The sequence below is a fragment of the Dermochelys coriacea genome, chromosome 2 (genome assembly GCF_009764565.3).
Source record: "Dermochelys coriacea isolate rDerCor1 chromosome 2, rDerCor1.pri.v4, whole genome shotgun sequence".
In the NCBI taxonomy this organism is placed as follows: domain Eukaryota; kingdom Metazoa; phylum Chordata; order Testudines; family Dermochelyidae; genus Dermochelys; species Dermochelys coriacea.
The window spans coordinates 132,690,506-132,711,283 of record NC_050069.1 but is presented as its reverse complement, the minus strand read 5'-3'; the positions used below and the strand labels follow the sequence as shown (position 1 = coordinate 132,711,283).

At 40.2% G+C, this 20,778-nt stretch overlaps 1 protein-coding gene across 2 annotated transcripts in view; it reads right to left on the bottom strand.

Moving 5' to 3' along the window:
- CDH12 (cadherin 12) overlaps nucleotides 1-20,778 on the bottom strand; it is an 867,135-nt gene that overhangs the window by 12,717 nt on the left and 833,640 nt on the right. For both annotated transcript variants that reach the window (XM_038389732.2, XM_043508440.1), the window contains one exon: nucleotides 12,141-12,277. In XM_038389732.2, the coding sequence (XP_038245660.1) occupies nucleotides 12,141-12,277 (137 nt within the window). The remainder of the gene's footprint in view (nucleotides 1-12,140; nucleotides 12,278-20,778) is intronic.

Below are 20,778 nucleotides of genomic sequence, written 5' to 3'. Positions count from 1 at the left end.
GAATTCTCCTGCTAATCCTTTCCCATGATTTAAAACTGTATTCATTTTTTCTAATGATGAAACATAAAAACTTAATATTTACAATCTGCTATACATCTTCAAGATGCTGTAAAATGGTAATTAATTAGGAAAGTAAATAGATATGCACATAATATGGATGGGGAATATGAGAGGGAAGGGTTCAGTGACTTGCCAAAAAGCTACAGAGTGAGCCCATGACAGAGTCAATAGTGGAACTCAGGTGTCTCTGGATTATAACATCGGTTAGTCCACTAAACTATGCTGCAACAATTATCCATTTTCTGTACAGGTAACAAATATGTGCAAAAATAAATATTTAAAAAGAGTATGCATCATGTTAATAGGCAAGGACCTTCCAGCTCTCCCAAATTGCTGTTTTCTAGAGATATTACTGGTATGTTGTTTATAGAATTATGTACAAATTCAGCAGGAACAATTCCACTATGCAAAATTCTCCACATTACACTGGGCTAACCCTAGGGACTTAAAAGCAATTGTGTTAGAAAATCAAAGGATAATTTCATCCCTCAGGATTGAAAATATGCAGGCTTCTATGCAGTTATAGTTAACCATAAAAAAAAAAAAGAAGGTGTATGTGCTGTGAGTCATGCCTGGCAGAGCCACAACAACATGGGATAAGAAATATAAGAACTGTCTTAAACCTTCACCCATTTTTAGAACCAAGTTTACACGGAACCTTCAGAAGTGCTGAATTGTTTGGATTACTTGCTTATTTTATATTTTTTGAACAAGACACTGCAAACCTGGGATCTGTGACCAGCACAGACAACAGTAGGGGTGGGGAATATAATAAATTGCTGTGTGTATAGGCTAGCAATATACAAGTCCCCACCTCCAGACCAACATAGAAGTGTGGTGGGAATTATATCTCTGAGAGGCACAATTTTTTTCCTGTCCAGTGGCACAGCTGTATGCTACTTTTACAAAGCCACAATCTAGACTTGAATGATTTCCAAATCAAATTCATTCAGTTTGAAAACCAAACAACAAAAGAATATAAACTGTTATTTCTTCTTGTGAATCAACACTAATACAAATATTTTGCAAGTCAAATTCTGTTCCTTTGCAACCCCATTTCCTTCAAATTCATCCTCACCTACACCTGTGCAACCTCGTTGAAGCCAAATGGGTTTAACAGAGGACAAATTTGGCTCTGCATTTGGAAATTAAGTGACAATTCTTTTGATAGACAATCTAAAATAAATTCGACACCACTCTCTCAAGGTTGAATTGCCTCTGTAGTGCTAAAAAAAAGTAAAAATGTAGCAAAAGTTTATTTTAGTCACTAAAAAAAGTAACAGTGTTTCTGAATACACAGCGGCAAAGAGTTCTGTGGCACCTTATAGACTAACAGATGTATTGGAGCATAAACTTTCATGGATGAATACCCAGTTCATCGGATGCATGTAGTGGAAATTTCCAGAGGGAGGTATAAATATGCAAGCAAGAATCAGGCTAGGGATAATGAGGTTAGTTCAGTCAGGGAGGATGAGGCCCTCTTCTATCAGTTGAGGTAGGAGGAGAAACTGCTTTTGTAGTTAGCTAGCCGTTCACAGTCTTTGTTTAATCCTGAGCTGATGGTGTCAAATTTGCAAATGAACTGAAGCGCAGCAGTTTCTCTTTGAAGTCTGGTCCTGAAGTTTTTTTTGCTGCAGAATGGCTACCTTTAAATCTGCTATTGTGTGTTCAGGGAGGTTGAAGTGTTCTCTTACAGGTTTTTGTATATTGCCATTCCTAATATCTGATTTGTGTCCATTTATCCTTTTACGTAGGGACTGTCCAGTTTGGCCGATGTATATAGCAGAGGGGCATTGCTGGCACATGATGGCGTACATTACATTGGTAGACGTGCAGGTGAATGAACCGATGACGGCGGTCAAGTAAGGAGGTGTTGTTTTCACAGCTTCACTTTCAACAGCACCTCATTTTAAAAATCTTGCCCATGCAGCAGTGCTCTCTGGAAGAAAAATTGTATATTCATACAGAATAACTCAGTCATACATGTTTCTTTGAGTCTATTATTAGTTCATTTTAGGGAAAGCAATGAAGATCATTCTGGATTGTATTAGCAGGAGTGTTATAAGCAAGATATGAGAAGTAATTCTTCTGCTCTACTCCACACTGATTAGGCCTCAACTGTAGTATTATAACAAGTTCTGGGAGCCACATTTCAGGAAGGATGTGGAGAAATTGGAGAGAGTCCAGGGAAGAGTGAAAAAATGATTAAAAGTCTAGAAAACATGACTTATGAGGGAAGATTGAAAAAAATGGGTTTCTTTAGTCTGGAAAAGAGAAGACTGGGGAGGGACATAACAGTTTAAGTACGTAAAAGGTTGTTACAAGGAGGAGAGAGAAAATTTGTTTTTTCTTAACCTCTGAGGATAGGACAAGAAGCAATAGGCTTAAATTGCAGCAAGGGAGGTTTAGGTTGGACATTAGGAATAAGTTCCTGTAAGGGTGGTTAAGCACTGGAATAAATTGCCTAGGGAGGTTGTGGAATCTCCATCATTGGAGATTTTTAAGAGCAGGTTAAACAAACACCTGTCAGGAATGATCTAGATAATACTTAGTCCTGCCATGAGTACAGGGCACCGGACTAGATGACCTCTCAAGGTTCCTTCTAGTTCTATGATTCTATGAAAGATAGCTGCAGAAGAAGTTCTGAAGCTAAGTTGTAGATTTCAGAGTAGCAGCCGTGTTAGTCTGTATTCGCAAAAAGAAAAGGAGTACTTGTGGCACCTTAGAGACTAACAAATTTATTAGAGCATAAGCTTTCGTGAGCTACAGCTCACTTCATCGGATGCATTTGGTGGAAAAAACAGAGGAGAGATTTATATACACCCACACAGAGAACATGAAACAATGGGTTTATCATACACACTGTAAGGAGAGTGATCACTTAAGATAAGCCATCACCAACAGCAGGGGGGGGAAGGAGGAAAACCTTTCATGGTGACAAGCAGGTAGGCTAATTCCAGCAGTTAACAAGAATATCAGAGGAACAGTGGGGGGTGGGGTGGAAGGGAGAAATACCATGGGGAAATAGTTTTACTTTGTGTAATGACTCATCCATTCCCAGTCTCTATTCAAGCCTAAGTTAATTGTATCCAGTTTGCAAATTAATTCCAATTCAGCAGTCTCTCGTTGGAGTCTGTTTTTGAAGCTTTTTTGTTGAAGTATAGCCACTCTTAGGTCTACTTGTGGCACCTTAGAGACTAACAAATTTATTAGAGCATAAGCTTTCGTGAGCTACAGCTCACTTCATCGGACATCATAGGCATACATTGTCCCCAAATGTGAAATAGTTATGGGTGAGGACAAAGTCACAAAGTTCAGCCACCAGGTTAGCCGTGACATTATCAGGGATACTGTTCCTGACGGCTTGTAGCCCATCTTTGTGTGGAATGTTGGTGTAGAGGGCTTCTACATCCATAGTGGCTAGGATGGTATTTTTAGGAAGATCACCAATGGACTGTAGTTTCCTCAGGAAGTCAGTGGTGTCTCGAAGATAGCTGGGAGTGCTGGTAATGTAGGGCCTGAGAAGGGAGTCTACATAGCCAGACACTCCTGCTGTCAGGGTGCCAATGCCTGAGATGATGGGGCGTCCAGGATTTCCAGGTTTATGGATCTTGGGTAGCAGATAGAATACCCCAGGTTGGGGTTCTAGGGGTGTGTCTGTGTGGATTTGTTCTTGTGCTTTTTCAGGGAGTTTCTTGAGCAAATGCTGTAGTTTCTTTTGGTAACTCTCAGTGGGATCAGAGGGTAATGGCTTGTAGAAAGTGGTGTTGGAGAGCTGCCTAGTAGCCTCTTGTTCATACTCCGACCTATTCATGATAACGACAGCACCTCCTTTGTCAGCCTTTTTGATTATGATGTCAGAGTTGTTTCTGAGGCTGTGGATGGCATTGTGTTCTGCATGGCTGAGGTTATGGGGCAAGCGATGCTGCTTTTCCACAATTTCAGCTCGTGCAAGTCGGCGGAAGCACTCTATGTAGAAGTCTAGGCTGCTGTTTCGACCTTCAGGAGGAGTCCACCCAGAATCCTTCTTTTTGTAGTGTTGGTAGGAAGGTCTCTGTGGGTTAATATGTTGGTCAGAGGTGTGTTGGAAATATTCCTTGAGTCGGAGACGTCGAAAATAGGATTCTAGGTCACCACAGAACTGTATCATGTTCGTGGGGGTGGAGGGGCAAAAGGAGAGGCCCCGAGATAGGACAGTTTCTTCTGCTGGGCTAAGAGTATAGTTGGATAGATTAACAATATTGCTAGATGGGTTACGGGAACCACTGTTGTGGCCCCTTGTGGCATGCAGTAGTTTAGATAGCTTAGTGTCCTTTTTCTTTTGTAGAGAAGCAAAGTGTGTGTTGTAAATGGTTTGTCTAGTTTTTGTAAAGTCCAGCCACGAGGAAGTTTGTGTGGAAGGTTGGTTCTTTATGAGAGTATCCAGTTTAGAGAGCTCATTCTTAATCTTTCCCTGTTTGCTGTAGAGGATGTTGATCAGGTGGTTCCGCAGTTTCTTTGAGAGTGTGTGGCACAAGCTGTCAGCATAGTCTGTGTGGTATGTAGATTGTAATGGATTTTTTACCTTCAATCCTTTCGGTATGATGTCCATCTGTTTGCATTTGGAGAGGAAGATGATGTCTGTCTGTATCTGTATGAGTTTTTTCATGAAGTTGACAGATTTCCATTCTATACGGCTAAATTCAGTGCCTTGCATAATGACAGGTTTCAGAGTAGCAGCCGTGTTAGTCTGTATTCGCAAAAAGAAAAGGAGTACTTGTGGTACCTTAGAGACTAACAAATTTATTAGAGCATAAGCTTTCGTGAGCTACAGTTCACTTCATCGGATGCATTTGGTGGAAAAAACAGAGGGGAGATTGATATACACACACAGAGAACATGAAACAATGGGTTTATCATACACACTGTAAGGAGAGTGATCACTTAAGATAAGCCATCACCAGCAGCAAGGGGGGGAAAGGAGGAAAACCTTTCATGGTGACAAGCAAGATAGGCTATTTCCAGCAGTTAACAACAATATCTGAGGAACAGTAGGGGGTGGGGTGGGGTGGGGGGGAGAAATAACATGGGGAAATAGTTTTACTTTGTGTAATGACTCATCTATTCCCAGTCTCTATTCAAGCCTAAATTAATTGTATCCAGTTTGCAAATTAATTCCAATTCAGCAGTCTCTCGTTGGAGTCTGTTTTTAAAGCTTTTTTGTTGAAGGATAGCCACTCTTAGGTCTGTAATCGAGTGACCAGAGAGATTGAAGTGTTCTCCAACTGGTTTTTGAATGTTATAATTCTTGATGTCTGATTTGTGTCCATTCATTCTTTTACGTAGAGACTGTCCAGTTTGACCAATGCACATGGTAGAGGGGCATTGCTGACACATGATGGCATATATCACATTGGTAGATGCGCAGGTGAACGAGCCTCTGATAATGTGGCTGATGTGATTAGGCCCTATGATGGTGTCCCCTGAATAGACATGTGGACAGAGTTGACAACGGGCTTTGTTGCAAGGATAGATAAGCATCATCACTAATTATAAATACAGCCCTTCTTGAAGCCACAGATGCACAATGGAAAACAATAATGTTTTAGATAAAGGAAATGCAGTGGATTTAAATGCAGTCCCTAGATTTCAGTAAGGCGTTTGATATCGTGCCACATGAGGAATTATTAGTTAAATTGGAGAAGATGGGGATCAATATGAATATCAAAAGTTGGATAAGGAATTGGTTAAAGGGGAGACTGCAACGGGTCCTACTGAAAGGCGAACTGTCAGGTTGGAGGAAGGTTACCAGTGGAGTTCCTCAGGGATCGGTTTGGAGACCAATCTTATTTAATCTTTTTATTACTGACCTCGGCACAAAAAGTGTGCTAATAAAGTTTGCAGATGATACAAAGGTGGGAGGTACTGCCAATTCGGAGAAGGATCGGGATATTATACAGGAGGATCTGGATGACCTTGTAAACTGGAGTAATAGTAATAGGATGAAATTTAATAGTGAGAAGTGTAAGGTTATGCATTTAGGGATTAATAACAAGAATTTTAGTTATAAGTTGGGGACGAATCAATTAGAAGTAACGGAAGAGGAGAAGGACCTTGGAGTATTGGTTGATCATAGGATGACTATGAGCTGCCAATGTGATATGGCTGTGAAAAAAGCTAATGCGGTTTTGGGATGCATCAGGAGAGGCATTTCCAGTAGGGATAAGGAGGTTTTAGTACCATTATACAAGGTACTGGTGAGACCTCACCTAGAATACTGTGTGCATTTCTGGTCTCCCATGTTTAAAAAGGATGAATTCAAACTGGAGCAGGTACAGAGAAGGGCTACTAGGATGATGCGAGGAATGGAAAACTTGTCTTATGAAAGGAGACTTAAGGAGCTGGGCTTGTTTAGCCTAACTAAAAGAAGGTTGAGGGGAGATATAATTGCTCTCTATAAATATATCAGAGGGATAAATACAGGAGAGGGAGAGGAATCATTTAAGCTCAGCACCAATGTGGACACAAGAACAAATGGGTATAAACTGGCCACCAGGAAGTTTAGACTTGAAATCAGACGAAGGTTTTTAACCATCAGAGGAGTGAAGTTTTGGAATAGCCTTCCAAGGGAAGCAGTGGGGGCAAAAGATCTATCTGGTTTTAAGATTCTACTTGGTAAATTTATGGAGGAGATGGTATGATGGGATAATGGGATTTTGGTAAGTAATTGATCTTTAAATATTCAGGGTAAATAGGACTAATCCCCTGAGATGGGATATTAGATGGATGGGATCTGAGTTACCCAGGAAAGAATTTTCTGTAGTATCTGGCTGGTGAATCTTGCCCATATGCTCAGGGTTTAGCTGATCGCCATATTTGGGGTCGGGAAGGAATTTTCCTCCAGGGCAGATTGGAGAGGCCTTGGAGGTTTTTCACCTTCCTCTGTAGCATGGGGCATGGTTGACTTGAGGGAGGCTTCTCTGCTCCTTGAAGTCTTTAAACCATGATTTAAGGACTTCAATAGCTCAGACATAGGTGAGGTTTTTCATAGGAGTGGGTGGGTGAGATTCTGTGGCCTGCGCTGTGCAGGAGGTCGGACTAGATGATCAGAATGGTCCCTTCTGACCTTAGTATCTATGAATCTATGAATAAGGACTGTGTCCCAAGGATGAGACAGGCGTAGTTGATCCACAGAAACTTGTTCATGACTTGACATTATTTTCCATGCAAAGTGGCATGGTGGCAAAGCTCTTTGAGCTGCTGGGGGCTAAGATGGTGGGCAGTATTGAAGTGGTAAACACAAGAAGCACATCACTTAGTCAATTGCAAAAAGGCCTTAGGAGCCAGCCAGAAATGGGATTTTCTGTAAATTGAGGGGAACAATCTTAATATTTGTTTTCGTTCATTTCACAAGTGTAGATTATTGTACGAGAGAAGAAAACTGTAAACAGCAGAGAAAAGTATTAACTTTTGTGATCCATTGTGCCTATGCTGATTTGGGCACCTAAATATAAGATGTGACATTTTCTGAAGAGTTGAGCACAATCAAATCCAAATGAAGTCAGTAGGAACTGCATGTGCTTGGACAATGGTGGTACAAACCTCTGGATCTTGTCTATAATCTCTACTCTTGGAGCTGCACTTATTGGGTAACTATGGGTTGGAAAATTCCTAATGAAGACAAGAGAAGGATGGTTTGTGCTAACGGCACTGGGTGGGGAGCTGGGACATCTGAGTTTACTTCCTGGCTACAGAACTCTTCTGTGACCTTGGGCAATTCACTTCACCTGTGCCTTAGACCACTATCTGTAAAATAAAACATGTGGAGAATTGGGGCCCTAGAGATTGCTTTTTGAAATTCGGGCCTATAGCTATTGAATTCATACCTTGTATACTCGAATTGTATGTATATCACTTCATAAATACACACATGGTTAGGCTTTTTTTTTTAATGGGCTAGAACTGAGGGCTATATACAATCACTTGAATGGATGAGACAGTTAACCAAATCATTCTCCCGCATCCTGGGAGAATTAAAATTAAAATGTCGATTTTTGTATGTGCTAATTTTCAAAAGTTATTTAAATTTTGTTTTGCTGGGGTGGCTTGGAATGGGGAACATCTGAGATTATTTCATCAAAATTGCAAAAGGCAATTAAAAAAAAGATAAGTGAACATCTTTTGCTCACGGCTACGATAATTCACAAGGAATATAAAACCTCATGCTTCAGGACATAGGACAACCTCCAAATGACAGGGTTAAAAAAGAAACTTTCTTGATGGGCTGGTTATTCTATAGTTGTCCATTATGAGGTATTTTTCACCTTCCTCTGAAGCAGCTGGTAATGGCTACTTTCAAAGACAGGACGCTAGGTTAAATGGACCATTAATCTGATCAGGTGTAGCCATTCCACTGTTCCTACATATGTACTGAGTAACTGCCATAATGTTCAGTTTTAAAGCAGGAACTCGTCTAAATAATTAAATTATCTTTCTCTGTCTTTTTCAATGTTCCCTCACTCCTTTTCCCTGACAGAGGCAGTGAATATGATAAAGCATTTAAAATGTTTCCATGGCAGGGAAATTCAGAAATTTGCCCTTTTCCCCTCCTCTACTACTACTTAGCATTTCTGAAATCCCAGCATTTCCCTCTGTTACCTCTGAGTCAGACAGACCTATATGAAGCTTTGACAGGTAATACATCTTCATTCTCCAAAGTATTGCCAATTATAGGTGTACTATATGTATAACATTTATTTTTATGAGATGAATAACATTTAAAGCACAAATATTAAGGTATATGGGAATATGAATTTCAAGTGTATGAGAGGTATAAGTTTACTAAGTTGGCTAATGGTTAGAATTGGGAATTTCATAATGTGGGCTACATGCAACAACTCTAACATAAGCACATGTTGATACACAGATAAGTGAACCTGTTTTTTTTTGGCTTGTTTTTTTAATTACTCTGGAGTCTGGGAGAATAATAAATGAATTCACAATGAGTTTGCTAGAACAAATGTTTTATTTCAGGACAAGTTTGCAAATTGAATATGCTCATTACTTACCAATACATCTAAATATTTAAGTTTTGCTTAAGCACAGCCTATTAAGAGATCTCCATTTCTGCAACACCATTTATTTCAAATTATCGGAAATCAGATTACAATTCTGCTGCCCTATTTTTTCTAAGTCCCCCTACAATGGTAAGGTCAGAAGTCACAGGTTTAGTGTATACACATAATGAGATGATTCCTTCAGTTTAAGTGCATAGGCACTTTATTTTATTTACTGTTCTATCTTCAGCCTTTAGGGATATTCCTCTGGCTCAGTTTGGGATAACTACTACTGAGATATTTTTTTTTCACCTGGAGTAAGTTTTCATAATATATGTATGTCTCTCTAAAGTCCTACCTTCTACATTATTAGTATGTATTGTTTATTGAGTACTCATTGCTGAATAATGCATAATGGAAAACATGGTCCCTGCCTCTGTAACTTACATTCTAAAACAGATAAATGATACAGTACTATCATAAAAAGAAAAGGAGTACTTGTGGCACCTTAGAGACTAACAAATTTATTAGAGCATAAGCTTTCGTGAGCTACAGCTCACTTCATCGGATGCATTTGGTGGAAAAAACAGAGGAGAGATTTATATACACACACACAGAGAACATGAAACAATGGGTTTATCATACACACTGTAAGGAGAGTGATCACTTAAGATAAGCCATCAACAGCAGCAGGGGGGGAAAGGAGGAAAACCTTTCATGATGACAAGCAAGGTAGGCTAATTCCAGCAGTTAACAAGAATATCAGAGGAACAGTGGGAGGTGGGGTGGGAGGGAGAAATACCATGGGGAAATAGTTTTACTTTGTGTAATGACTCATCCATTCCCAGTCTCTATTCAAGCCTAAGTTAATTGTATCCAGTTTGCAAATTAATTCCAATTTTTGCACAACCCCTCCAACCCTCAGACAGAGACAAACACCTGCAAGATCTCTATCATGCATTCCTACAACTACAATACCCACCTGCTGAAGTGAAGAAACAGATTGACAGAGCCAGAAGAGTACCCAGAAGTCACCTACTACAGGACAGGCCCAACAAAGACAACAACAGAACGCCACTAGCCATCACCTTCAGCCCCCAACTAAAACCTCTCCAACGCATCATCAAGGATCTACAACCTATCCTGAAGGACGACCCATCACTCTCACAGATCTTGGGAGACAGACCAGTCCTTGCTTACAGACAGCCCCCCAATCTGAAGCAAATACTCACCAGCAACCACACACCACACAACAGAACCACTAACCCAGGAACCTATCCTTGCAACAAAGCCCGTTGTCAACTCTGTCCACATATCTATTCAGGGGATACCATCATAGGGCCTAATCACATCAGCTACACTATCAGAGGCTCGTTCACCTGCGCATCTACCAATGTGATATATGCCATCATGTGCCAGCAATGCCCCTCTGCCATGTACATTGGCCAAACTGGACAGTCTCTACGTAAAAGAATGAATGGACACAAATCAGTCGTCAAGAATTATAACATTCCAAAAACAGTTGGAGAACACTTCAATCTCTCTGGTCACTCGATCACAGACCTAATAGTGGCTAAACTTCAACAAAAAAGCTTCAAACACAGACTCCAATGAGAGACTGCTGAATTGGAATTAATTTGCAAACTGGATACAATTAACTTAGGCTTGAATAGAGACTGGGAATGGATGAGTCATTACACAAAGTAAAACTATTTCCCCATGGTATTTCTCCCTCCCACCCCACCCCCCACTGTTCCTCTGATATTCTTGTTAACTGCTGGAATTAGCCTACCTTGCTTGTCACCATGAAAGGTTTTCCTCCTTTTCCCCCCCCTGCTGCTGGTGATGGCTTATCTTAAGTGATCACTCTCCTTACAGTGTGTATGGTAAACCCATTGTTTCATGTTCTCTGTGTGTGTGTATATAAATCTCTCCTCTGTTTTTTCCACCAAATGCATCCGATGAAGTGAGCTGTAGCTCACGAAAGCTTATGCTCTAATAAATTTGTTAGTCTCTAAGGTGCCACAAGTACTCCTTTTCTTTTTGCGAATACTGACTAACACGGCTGCTACTCTGAAACCAGTACTATCATAAAGTGCACTATAAAGGGGTTCAGATCCGCAGTCTATTGAAGTCAGTGGAAAGACTTCTGTGGATCAGATGCAGATGATTGAACAACAGGTTTTTTCCAAAGGATGGAACAAACCTAGGAGAATTAACTTTGACAGAGAAAGACGTGTGCTATACAGAAGGATGTGAACGAAGAGGGGGATTGTTGCTTGATTCCCCATGAGAAGGAGGGAGTTCCCAACATGAGGGCAGACTAAAAGAAGGCACAGAGGGGAGCATGGGAGAAGACAACCAGGGGAGTGATTAGGCAGGAGGGCTTGGGCAGATTGAGAGGAGAGATGGATCAGGCAGGTGAATTCATACAGAACCTTCCATTACTGGTATCACTTCAACCTTACTCCATTCTAATATAGTTTTTGTCTGGGAATTAAAATAACCATTATACTCTTCCACACAAAGAGGAAAGATATGCTTTCTCCTTGACCGTCCTCAACTCAATCTTATTAAGTAAACAACCAAACAAAGAACAAGAGAAGGTCTCCATGTGAGAACACCAACTCTCTCTCTCCGCTGTAGCACCCAAAGACAAAATGGCAGCTATCTCTGCATCAAGGAGGTATTTTTCTCCATTTAAAAGTTCAGTACACATACGAGACCCAAACTACAGTAGTTACAGCACAGTTATCAATCGTTTAATCACAGTAGTCCCAGTAAAATACAGGTTTAATATCCTTTAAACCCAACCACTTTCTGATAACAAAATTTCCATTGAATTCAGTGGGAACTGTGCTTACATAAGGAGTACAGGACCAAACCTGATTACATGTGAGTATTTGAATATGATACTTAGCCTTGCCAAACAGATACATGTTATGCATCCTTAAATCATTTCATACTAATAAACATTTTATTTTTGAGCATTGTATTCTGAGAGACACTACTTTAGCATCTTAATTCAATTCATGCCATACTTACTAACTTTACTTGCAATTATAGAGAAATTGTACTGTGCGGTGCTTTCTCTGTCCAGTATTTCATTAGTTGCAATGGTTCCTTCAGATACATCTATTGTAAAGTAGCTGTCTGCATCACTCTTCCGATCTATGAAGTACCTGCATATGAAAAAAGTAGATACAAATGTGCAGCGATTATACTTGTATCATACTGGCAGCCAGGCTAGCTTGATGTATTTTGTTCCCCCCCCCCCACCCTTTGTAAACAATGATTTCTTTATTTCAAGGTAAAGGGGAAATGGGAAATAATGAAAGATTCAGTACTACTAAAGTTCATATCATTTTAAGCCCTTGATACCTACACACTTATCACATGCTATCCAGCTTCAATGACCACTGATCACTACCACAAATCACCTGAAAGTACTAGAGAGACTTGTAGGGGAAAAGAAAGAAGAGATGCGAAATAGCATCAAAAGGCTGGAATATCTAATCAGATATTGTCACTTTGCACCATCTGAAGGCACAAAAATGCCAGAAACTGGCACACTGGCCTGGAGTGAACTCCCCTGTTGGAGATGAAATCCTTGAAGGCATGAGTGTACTGACTCCAGACTGGGTGCCTATCAGTACCCTTGTTCCTGGCTTAGTTGGCATGTCAGGGGCAGAAGGGGGTCACGTTGTGGGGAGACAGCGGTGAGAAGTGGGTGTGATATAACTCCACTGCACTACATCTATCCTCCACTGGTGTAGAGCCCATCATGGACCCCATATCAATATATCAATTTAGAGTGGCCCATAAGCAGACCTGACTTTTGTCAGGTCTGTAGGAGTCAGGGAGCTGTAACTATCTCCCTGTCACTTCCTTTGGGCCCTTCTGTGCCAAGCAAAGCTCTGGCACAGCAGAGAATCGAGCTCTGTGTGTTTTTATTCTAGGAAGGACTTAACAGAAGAAGGAGAGGGTTCTTGTAAACAGAGCAGTTCACAGACAACCTGATAATTTGTTCCAAAACCATTTCCCTTGAATGCAAATTAATTTCTAGTCTAATTTCTCATCTGATGGTACCGTTTGCAATCATAACAGAATAATAATTTTTCCGATGCCATGCCCTGAGCTACTAATTCCTTTTTCTTTTTCATTATCAGGCAACAACAGCTGCACACCTAGCTGCCATTGCTTGAATAGTAGGCAGGGTAGAATGGACAGAGTCATTTACGAAAAGTAGACAATAAGGATAAAACTGATTGTAGGTGAATTTAATAGAATGTAAATATGGGAGGACTGTGGACTTCACACATCTTGTGATTTTTATGCTCCCTCCACTCTCTTATGAACCAGTGAGAGTAAATGTAAAGTAGCATCCCATTTGCTAAGGCTCTCACTCATTGTGTGTGATTTATAGGAAGAAAATATATGTACTGTAAAGGCAAGCAGTAGAATACCAGACTTTTCCTCCCTGCTGACTGAAGTGATGAGTAAAAGCGGTACTTGACATATTCCAGAGTAACCCAACTTGAGCTAAAACTCAAGAACTTCAATTGGAGAAGAGTTAAATTAAAGTTCATGACTGAGATGAAGTATTCCTTGGGGAACATTTGCTTTCATTAAAAATGCATGCCCTCCAAGAAAATTCTATATATAGATGAAATATATTATTGATTAGCAGCCAGCTTTGCCAGTCCTCATCTTGATTGTAAAAGCCTTGTAAATGATTAGTTAAAGGCATGGTGTATAGTTGTATACAACAGAACTGCAATGGTCTGATGTAGGCCAACCATTTTTGAAAATGTGAGTGTCAGTGTTCAAAGTAGGTTGTTACATAAAATTTATCAGAAAGAAACATTGATAAAGTTTATGTGCTGTTTGCAGTGTTGTTGGTCCCAGGATATAAGCGACAAAAGGTGGATGAGGTAGTATCTTTTATTGGACTAACGTATAGTATAAAAGAGACAAACTTTCAAGCTTCACAGTGACTTGAAGATGAGCTCTGTGGAGTTCCAACACTTATTTCACTCACAAACAGAAGTTGGTCTAGTAAAAGGTCACCCACCTTGTCTTTCTCATAGGTAAAATATGGCAGTATGCTTTCAGAAGTGTCTTGTTTAATAAAGTGAGTCTGCTACATGTTTTAATTTGTGATCAATGCTGAAATATACTGGAGACAATCATGAGACGGCAGTTTCATTTATCTTCCCCTCTTTGATGCCTATGTAAGTTATGTTTGGTTAAATATCTTTGCATGAACCAGAGAAGATAACTCAGTATCTGACTCATAGCCCTTTGAAATCAGTGGGAGTATTCTATTGATTTCAGGTCCTTGGACCCAAGAGGCTATAGTTTAAGGCAGGGCTTCTCAAAGCCGGTCCACTGCTTTTTCAGGGAAAGCCCCATGGCACACTGGACCAGTTTGTTTACCTGCCATGTCTGCAAGTTTGGCCGATCGTGGGTCCCACTAGCTACGGTTCGCCGCTCCAGGCCAATGGGGGCTGTGGGAAGCGATGTGGGCCAAGGGACGTGCTGACCTCCCTTCCCGCCGTCCCCACTGGCCTGGAGCAGCGAACCGCGGCCAGTGGGACCCACGATCGGTGAACCTGCAGATGCGGCAGGTAAACAAACTGGTCCGGTGTGCCAGGGGCTTTACCTGAACAAGTGGCAGACCGGCTTTGAGAATCACTGGTTTAAGGTTCCAATCCTATAAACACTTATGCATGTTATTAACTTTAAGCAAGTGAATTGTTCTGCTGAAGTCAATCGGATTAATCTTTTGTTTATAGTTAAGCACATGCATAAATGTTTTCAGGCCTTGGGACTCTAGCCTGCAAACCCTAATGCATGTCATTAACTTGATGAATATGAGTCCAATAACACTACTCATGTGCATATGTGATTACAGGATCCAGGCCTAAATTAAATATTTTATTTCCCACACAGTGGACCTAACACTGTTCCCTCTGACAGGTTTCAGAATAGCAGCCGTGTTAGTCTGTATTCGCAAAAAGAAAAGGAGTACTTGTGGCACCTTAGAGACTAACAAATTTATTTGAGCATAAGCTTTCATGAGCTACAGCTCACTTCAGGCTGTAGCTCACGAAAGCTTATGCTCAAATAAATTTGTTAGTCTCTAAGGTGCCACAAGTACTCCTTTTCTTTTTGTTCCCTCTGAGTCCATGACAAAACTCCTACTGACTTCACTGGGATTGAGATGGGATGAGAACAATTGGCCATACTTATGAAAACAGCATGGGCTATTTATGCTGGTAGTGCTTGCAGTGGTCTGAAAAAGGGGTGGAATCACCATCATTAAATTCAATGAACAATTGTGTCCAGTAGTTGCAGCATTTAATCACTTTCTCTATTGCTGTTACTTTACTAATAGCATATTGAACCATACTTATAAGGAAGAAAAATATTCCAATACCTTTTAGATTTAATTCAGCCTAGACCTACATCATCCATTTCATTGATCAATCCAAGTGATATTTTCTGCATTTCATTTTTTTAACTGTGGCTTAAACAGACCCAGATGTTACAATAATTCTTACTCTAGGAGAACAGATTTTGTATGTGCAACTGATGCATCTGGCTAACATGCTCAATTTGGAACCAGTCTGCTTATTTAGATTTACATGTGCAAAACCTAAATACCTGATAAAGCATTTTGTACATAAGTGAATTCCTGCTGTGATTGGATATTAATGAAACATAATTTCTATGAAACTTAGTCTTGCTTTCAAAGCCAAGGTAAGATGCTTTTTTTCTACATCAGCATCTTTCTGATTCCCCTGTCAACAGTACTGCAATCCTATTTTATAGCTGTGCCATGCTGGAAGAAACCAAGATCCTGCTCTTTCATTTTCCTATGGGACTTTAATTTGTGACTTGTCTTTGAAGTTGCTGCAGAGCTTTGTGACTGATTGTCCTATTTTGCTGCATTGAAGGCGAAGTGTTTTTGATCTGCTATTCTTGTTGGTTTCTGTGGCCTTCTCCACCTAGAACTGAGTTGCATGACTTGGCGTCCACTAGAAACCCCAGGATGTTTCAGAGCAATCTGAACCATAGCACCTGCTTGGAGCCTGGGTAGTGTTCTGGGGCTGCTTTCATCTGCTCTTTTTAAAATCTGTCTTCAACTAGAAAAAAATATTTTGCCACTTAGTTAGGAGGAAATATCTATTGGAATTACTCTTGATGAGAAACATATACAAATTAGCCAGTCTGAATAATTAATTCTAAGGTACTAGGTGAATTAACAAAAAAAGACTGATTGAAACCCTGATAACTTACTTTTGAAAAATCAACTGGGAAAGGAATCAGAAGACTAAAGAGTAACCAATGTAATACTCATTTAGAAGGGAAGAAGTGTGACCCTGGCAGTTATGTAAATGAATCCTAACTTCTATGTCTAGAAAAAAATATAGATGGTTAGTAATTGTTTTTTCTTTTCATATTCGTTCAAAGACCTGATTTCTCAGGGAGCATCCACAACTACAATAGAAGTCAATAAGAGCTCCATGAGCTCAGCACCTCTGAAAATTAGGCATTGAATTATCCTGGATTTGCAAATCATAATTCTTGCCAGAAAACTTGATGATTGTTGATGTGGGGAGGTGGGAGGAGAAGAGGAGGATTAGAGAAATGTGAATTACAGAAACAGAGTAGCTATAAAGTATATTTTTTAAATATCGAATATGATAACATCTCTCTCAAACTCCGCATTGAAAAATTAACTCAAATGTGCTTGGAGAAATACATATCCCCTGCTCTGGCTCCCACGAGCAGCACTGGGAGCAGTTCAGGTACACTGACCAGTGGAACAAAAACACTGCAAAAAATGGGAAATGATAGACAACATTGTATTAATATGTGGAGAGGGGATATTAGTGAGGTGTGTCTGGTCTCATTGTAGAGAGTGGTCTTATATAAAACCTTCATTTATTATATAGAAAACAGCAAGCTAATGACATTCTAAAATTATACTGAATTAGGATGGGTAATTCATTCAAGAGTTGATATTCACCAGATGGTATTCACCCAAGAGGTCTGAAGGAACTCAAATGTGAAATTGCAGAACTACTAACTGTGGTATGTAACCTATAATTTAATCAGTTTCTGTACCAAATGACCTGAGGATAGCTAATGTGACACCAATTTTTAAAAAGGGCTCCAGAGGTGATCCTGGCAATTACAGACTGGTAAGTCTGATTTCAGTACTGGGCAAACTGATTGAAATTATAGTAAAGAACAAAATTGTCAGACACATAGATTAACATAATTTGTTGGGGAAGAGCCAACATGGTTTTTGTAAAGGGAAATTATGCCTCACCAATCTACTAGAATTCTTTGGTGGGGGGTCAACACGGATGTGGACAAGGGGTATCCAGTGGATATAGTCTACTTAGATTTTCAGAAAGCCTTTGACAAGGTCCCTCACCAAAGGCTCTTAGCAAAGTAAGCTGTCATGGGATAAGAGGGAAGGTGCTCTCATGGACTGGTAACTGGTTAAAAGATAGGAAGCAAAGAAAAGGAATAAATGATCAGTTTTTAGAATGGAGAGAGGTAAATAGTGGTGTCCCCTAGGGTTCTGTACGAGGACCAGTCCTATTCAACATATTCATAAATGATCTGGAAAAAGCAGTAAACAGTTAGGTGGCAAAATTTGCAGCTGATACAAAATTACTCAGGATAGTTGAGTCCCAAGCAGATTGCGAAGAGCTACAAAAGGATCTCACCAAACTGGGTGATTGGGCAATAAAATGGCAGAAGAAATTCAATGTTGATAAATGCAAAATAGTGTTCATTGGAAAACATAATCCCAACTATAAATATAAAATGATGGGGTCTAAATTAACTGTTACCACTCAAGAAAGAGATCTTGGAGTCATTGTGGATAGTTCTCTGAAAACATCCAATCAATGTGCAGAGGCAGTCAAAAAAGCAAACAGAACGTTGGGAATCATTAAGAAAGGGATAGATAATAAATCCGTGGTATCATAGAATCATAGAATCATAGAATATCAGGGTTGGAAGGGACCCCAGAAGGTCATCTAGTCCAACCCCCTGCTCAAAGCAGGACCAAGTCCCAGTTAAATCATCCCAGCTAGGGCTTTGTCAAGCCTGACCTTAAAAACCTCTAAGGAAGGAGATTCTACCACCTCCCTAGGTAACGCATTCCAGTGTTTCACCACCCTCTTAGTGAAAAAGTTTTTCCTAATATCCAATCTAAACCTCCCCCATTGCAACTTGAGACCATTACTCCTCGTTCTGTCATCTGCTACCATTGAGAACAGTCTAGAGCCATCCTCTTTGAAACCCCCTTTCAGGTAGTTGAAAGCAGCTATCAAATCCCCCCTCATTCTTCTCTTCTGCAGACTAAACAATCCCAGCTCCCTCAGCCTCTCCTCATAAGTCATGTGCTCTAGACCCCTAATCATTTTCGTTGCCCTTCGTTGTACTCTTTCCAATTTATCCACATCCTTCCTGTAGTGTGGGGCCCAAAACTGGACACAGTACTCCAGATGAGGCCTCACCAGTGTCGAATAGAGGGGAACGATCACGTCCCTCGATCTGCTCGCTATGCCCCTACTTATACAACCCAAAATGCCATTGGCCTTCTTGGCAACAAGGGCACACTGCTGACTCATATCCAGCTTCTCGTCCACTGTCACCCCTAGGTCCTTTTCCGCAGAACTGCTGCCGAGCCATTCGGTCCCTAGTCTGTAGCGGTGCATTGGATTCTTCCATCCTAAGTGCAGGACCCTGCATTTATCCTTATTGAACCTCATTAGATTTCTTTTGGCCCAATCCTCCAATTTGTCTAGGTCCTTCTGTATCCTATCCCTCCCCTCCAGCGTATCTACCACTCCTCCCAGTTTGGTATCATCCGCAAATTTGCTGAGAGTGCAATCCACACCATCCTCCAGATCATTTATGAAGATATTGAACAAAACGGGCCCCAGGACCGACCCCTGGGGCACTCCACTTGACACCGGCTGCCAACTAGACATGGAGCCATTGATCACTACCCGTTGAGCCCGACAATCTAGCCAGCTTTCTACCCACCTTATAGTGCATTCATCCAGCCCATACTTCCTTAACTTGCTGACAAGAATGCTGTGGGAGACCGTGTCAAAAGCTTTGCTAATGCCCACATCTTGAATATTGCATGCAGATGTGGTCACCTCATCTCTAAAAAGATATATTGGAATTGGAAAAAGTTCAGAAAAGAGCAACAAAAATTATTAGGGGTCTGAAACAGCTGCCATATGAGCAGAGATTAATAAGACTGGGACTTTTCAGCTCGGATAAGAGATGACTAAGAGGGGATATGATAAATATCTATAAAATCATGTCTGGTGTGGAGAAAGTAAATAAGGAAGTGTTATTTACTCCTTCTCTTAACACAAGAACTAGGGGTTGCCAAATGAAATTAATAGGCAGCAGGTTTAAAACAAACAAAAGGAAATATTTTTTTCACATAGCACACAGTCAATATGTGGAATTCCTTGCCAAAGGATGTTGTGAAGGCCAAGACTATAACAGGGTTCTAAAAAGAAGTACATAAGTTCATGGAGGATAGGTCCATCAATGGCTATTAGCCAGGATGGACAGGGATAGTGTCCCTAGTCTCTATTTGCCAGAAGTTGGGAATGGCAACAGTGGATGGATCACTTGATGATTACCTGTTCTGTTCATTCCCTCTGGGGCACCTGGCATTGTCCACTGTCAGAAGACAGAATACTGGGCTAGATGGACCTTTGGTCTGACCCAGTATGGTGGTTCTTATGTTCTAATGAACACCCTTCAGGTTAGGAAAATAATACAGAGGGACCTAAAGAGCCTGGAAAATGATAAAATGAGATTGAATTTTTAAATATGCCAATTAAGCACACAGTATTTTTATACATGCAATTCCCAGGGGGAATGAACCAGGGAAGCAACAATGAGGACAAGTGGTGTAGACTGGAAGAAAGCAAATTAGTCTAGAATTTGAGATATGGTTGCACAAAAGTGTGCAAAAAGGCATTATGAAATGTAGTAGGGAGATAATAGACCCTGTTTCTGGTAAATGATAACAAAAAAACTAGAAAGTTCTCTTGGGCAGCACATGACAAATAAGATATCAGCATATTGGAGGGAGTTCAGAGAACAGTATTAAAAATAATTCTGGGTCTTGAAACAGTGAATTATGAGGAAAGATTAAAAGAGCTAAAATATGTTTAGCTTGTATATGAGATGACAGGAGAGACATGATAATTGTCTACAAATAGTTGAAGGGTTTATATACCAAAAAGGGATGAGTATTATTTAGTATTATATAGGGAGATATAACAAGAGTATGGGATGAAATTAAGAAAGAAATTTAGGTTGACTAACAAAATCTTCCTGGCAGTGATATATATTAAGCTGTAGAGTGTTTCCTGAGAGAAATGACAAAAGTCCTATCACTGGACATTTTAAAAAATAATTTGGGCAAAATCATAATACATTTATTGTATGGAAGAATACTGCATTGGCAGGAAGGTGTATTGGGTGATCTCATAGGTCTTTACCATTTCTAATGTCTGATTATAAACAGATATTTCACACTAAGAATCTAATTACATATAGTAATACTCACAGACAAAGTTTTCATAAAGTTGGAATTAAAGTTGAGTATATAACA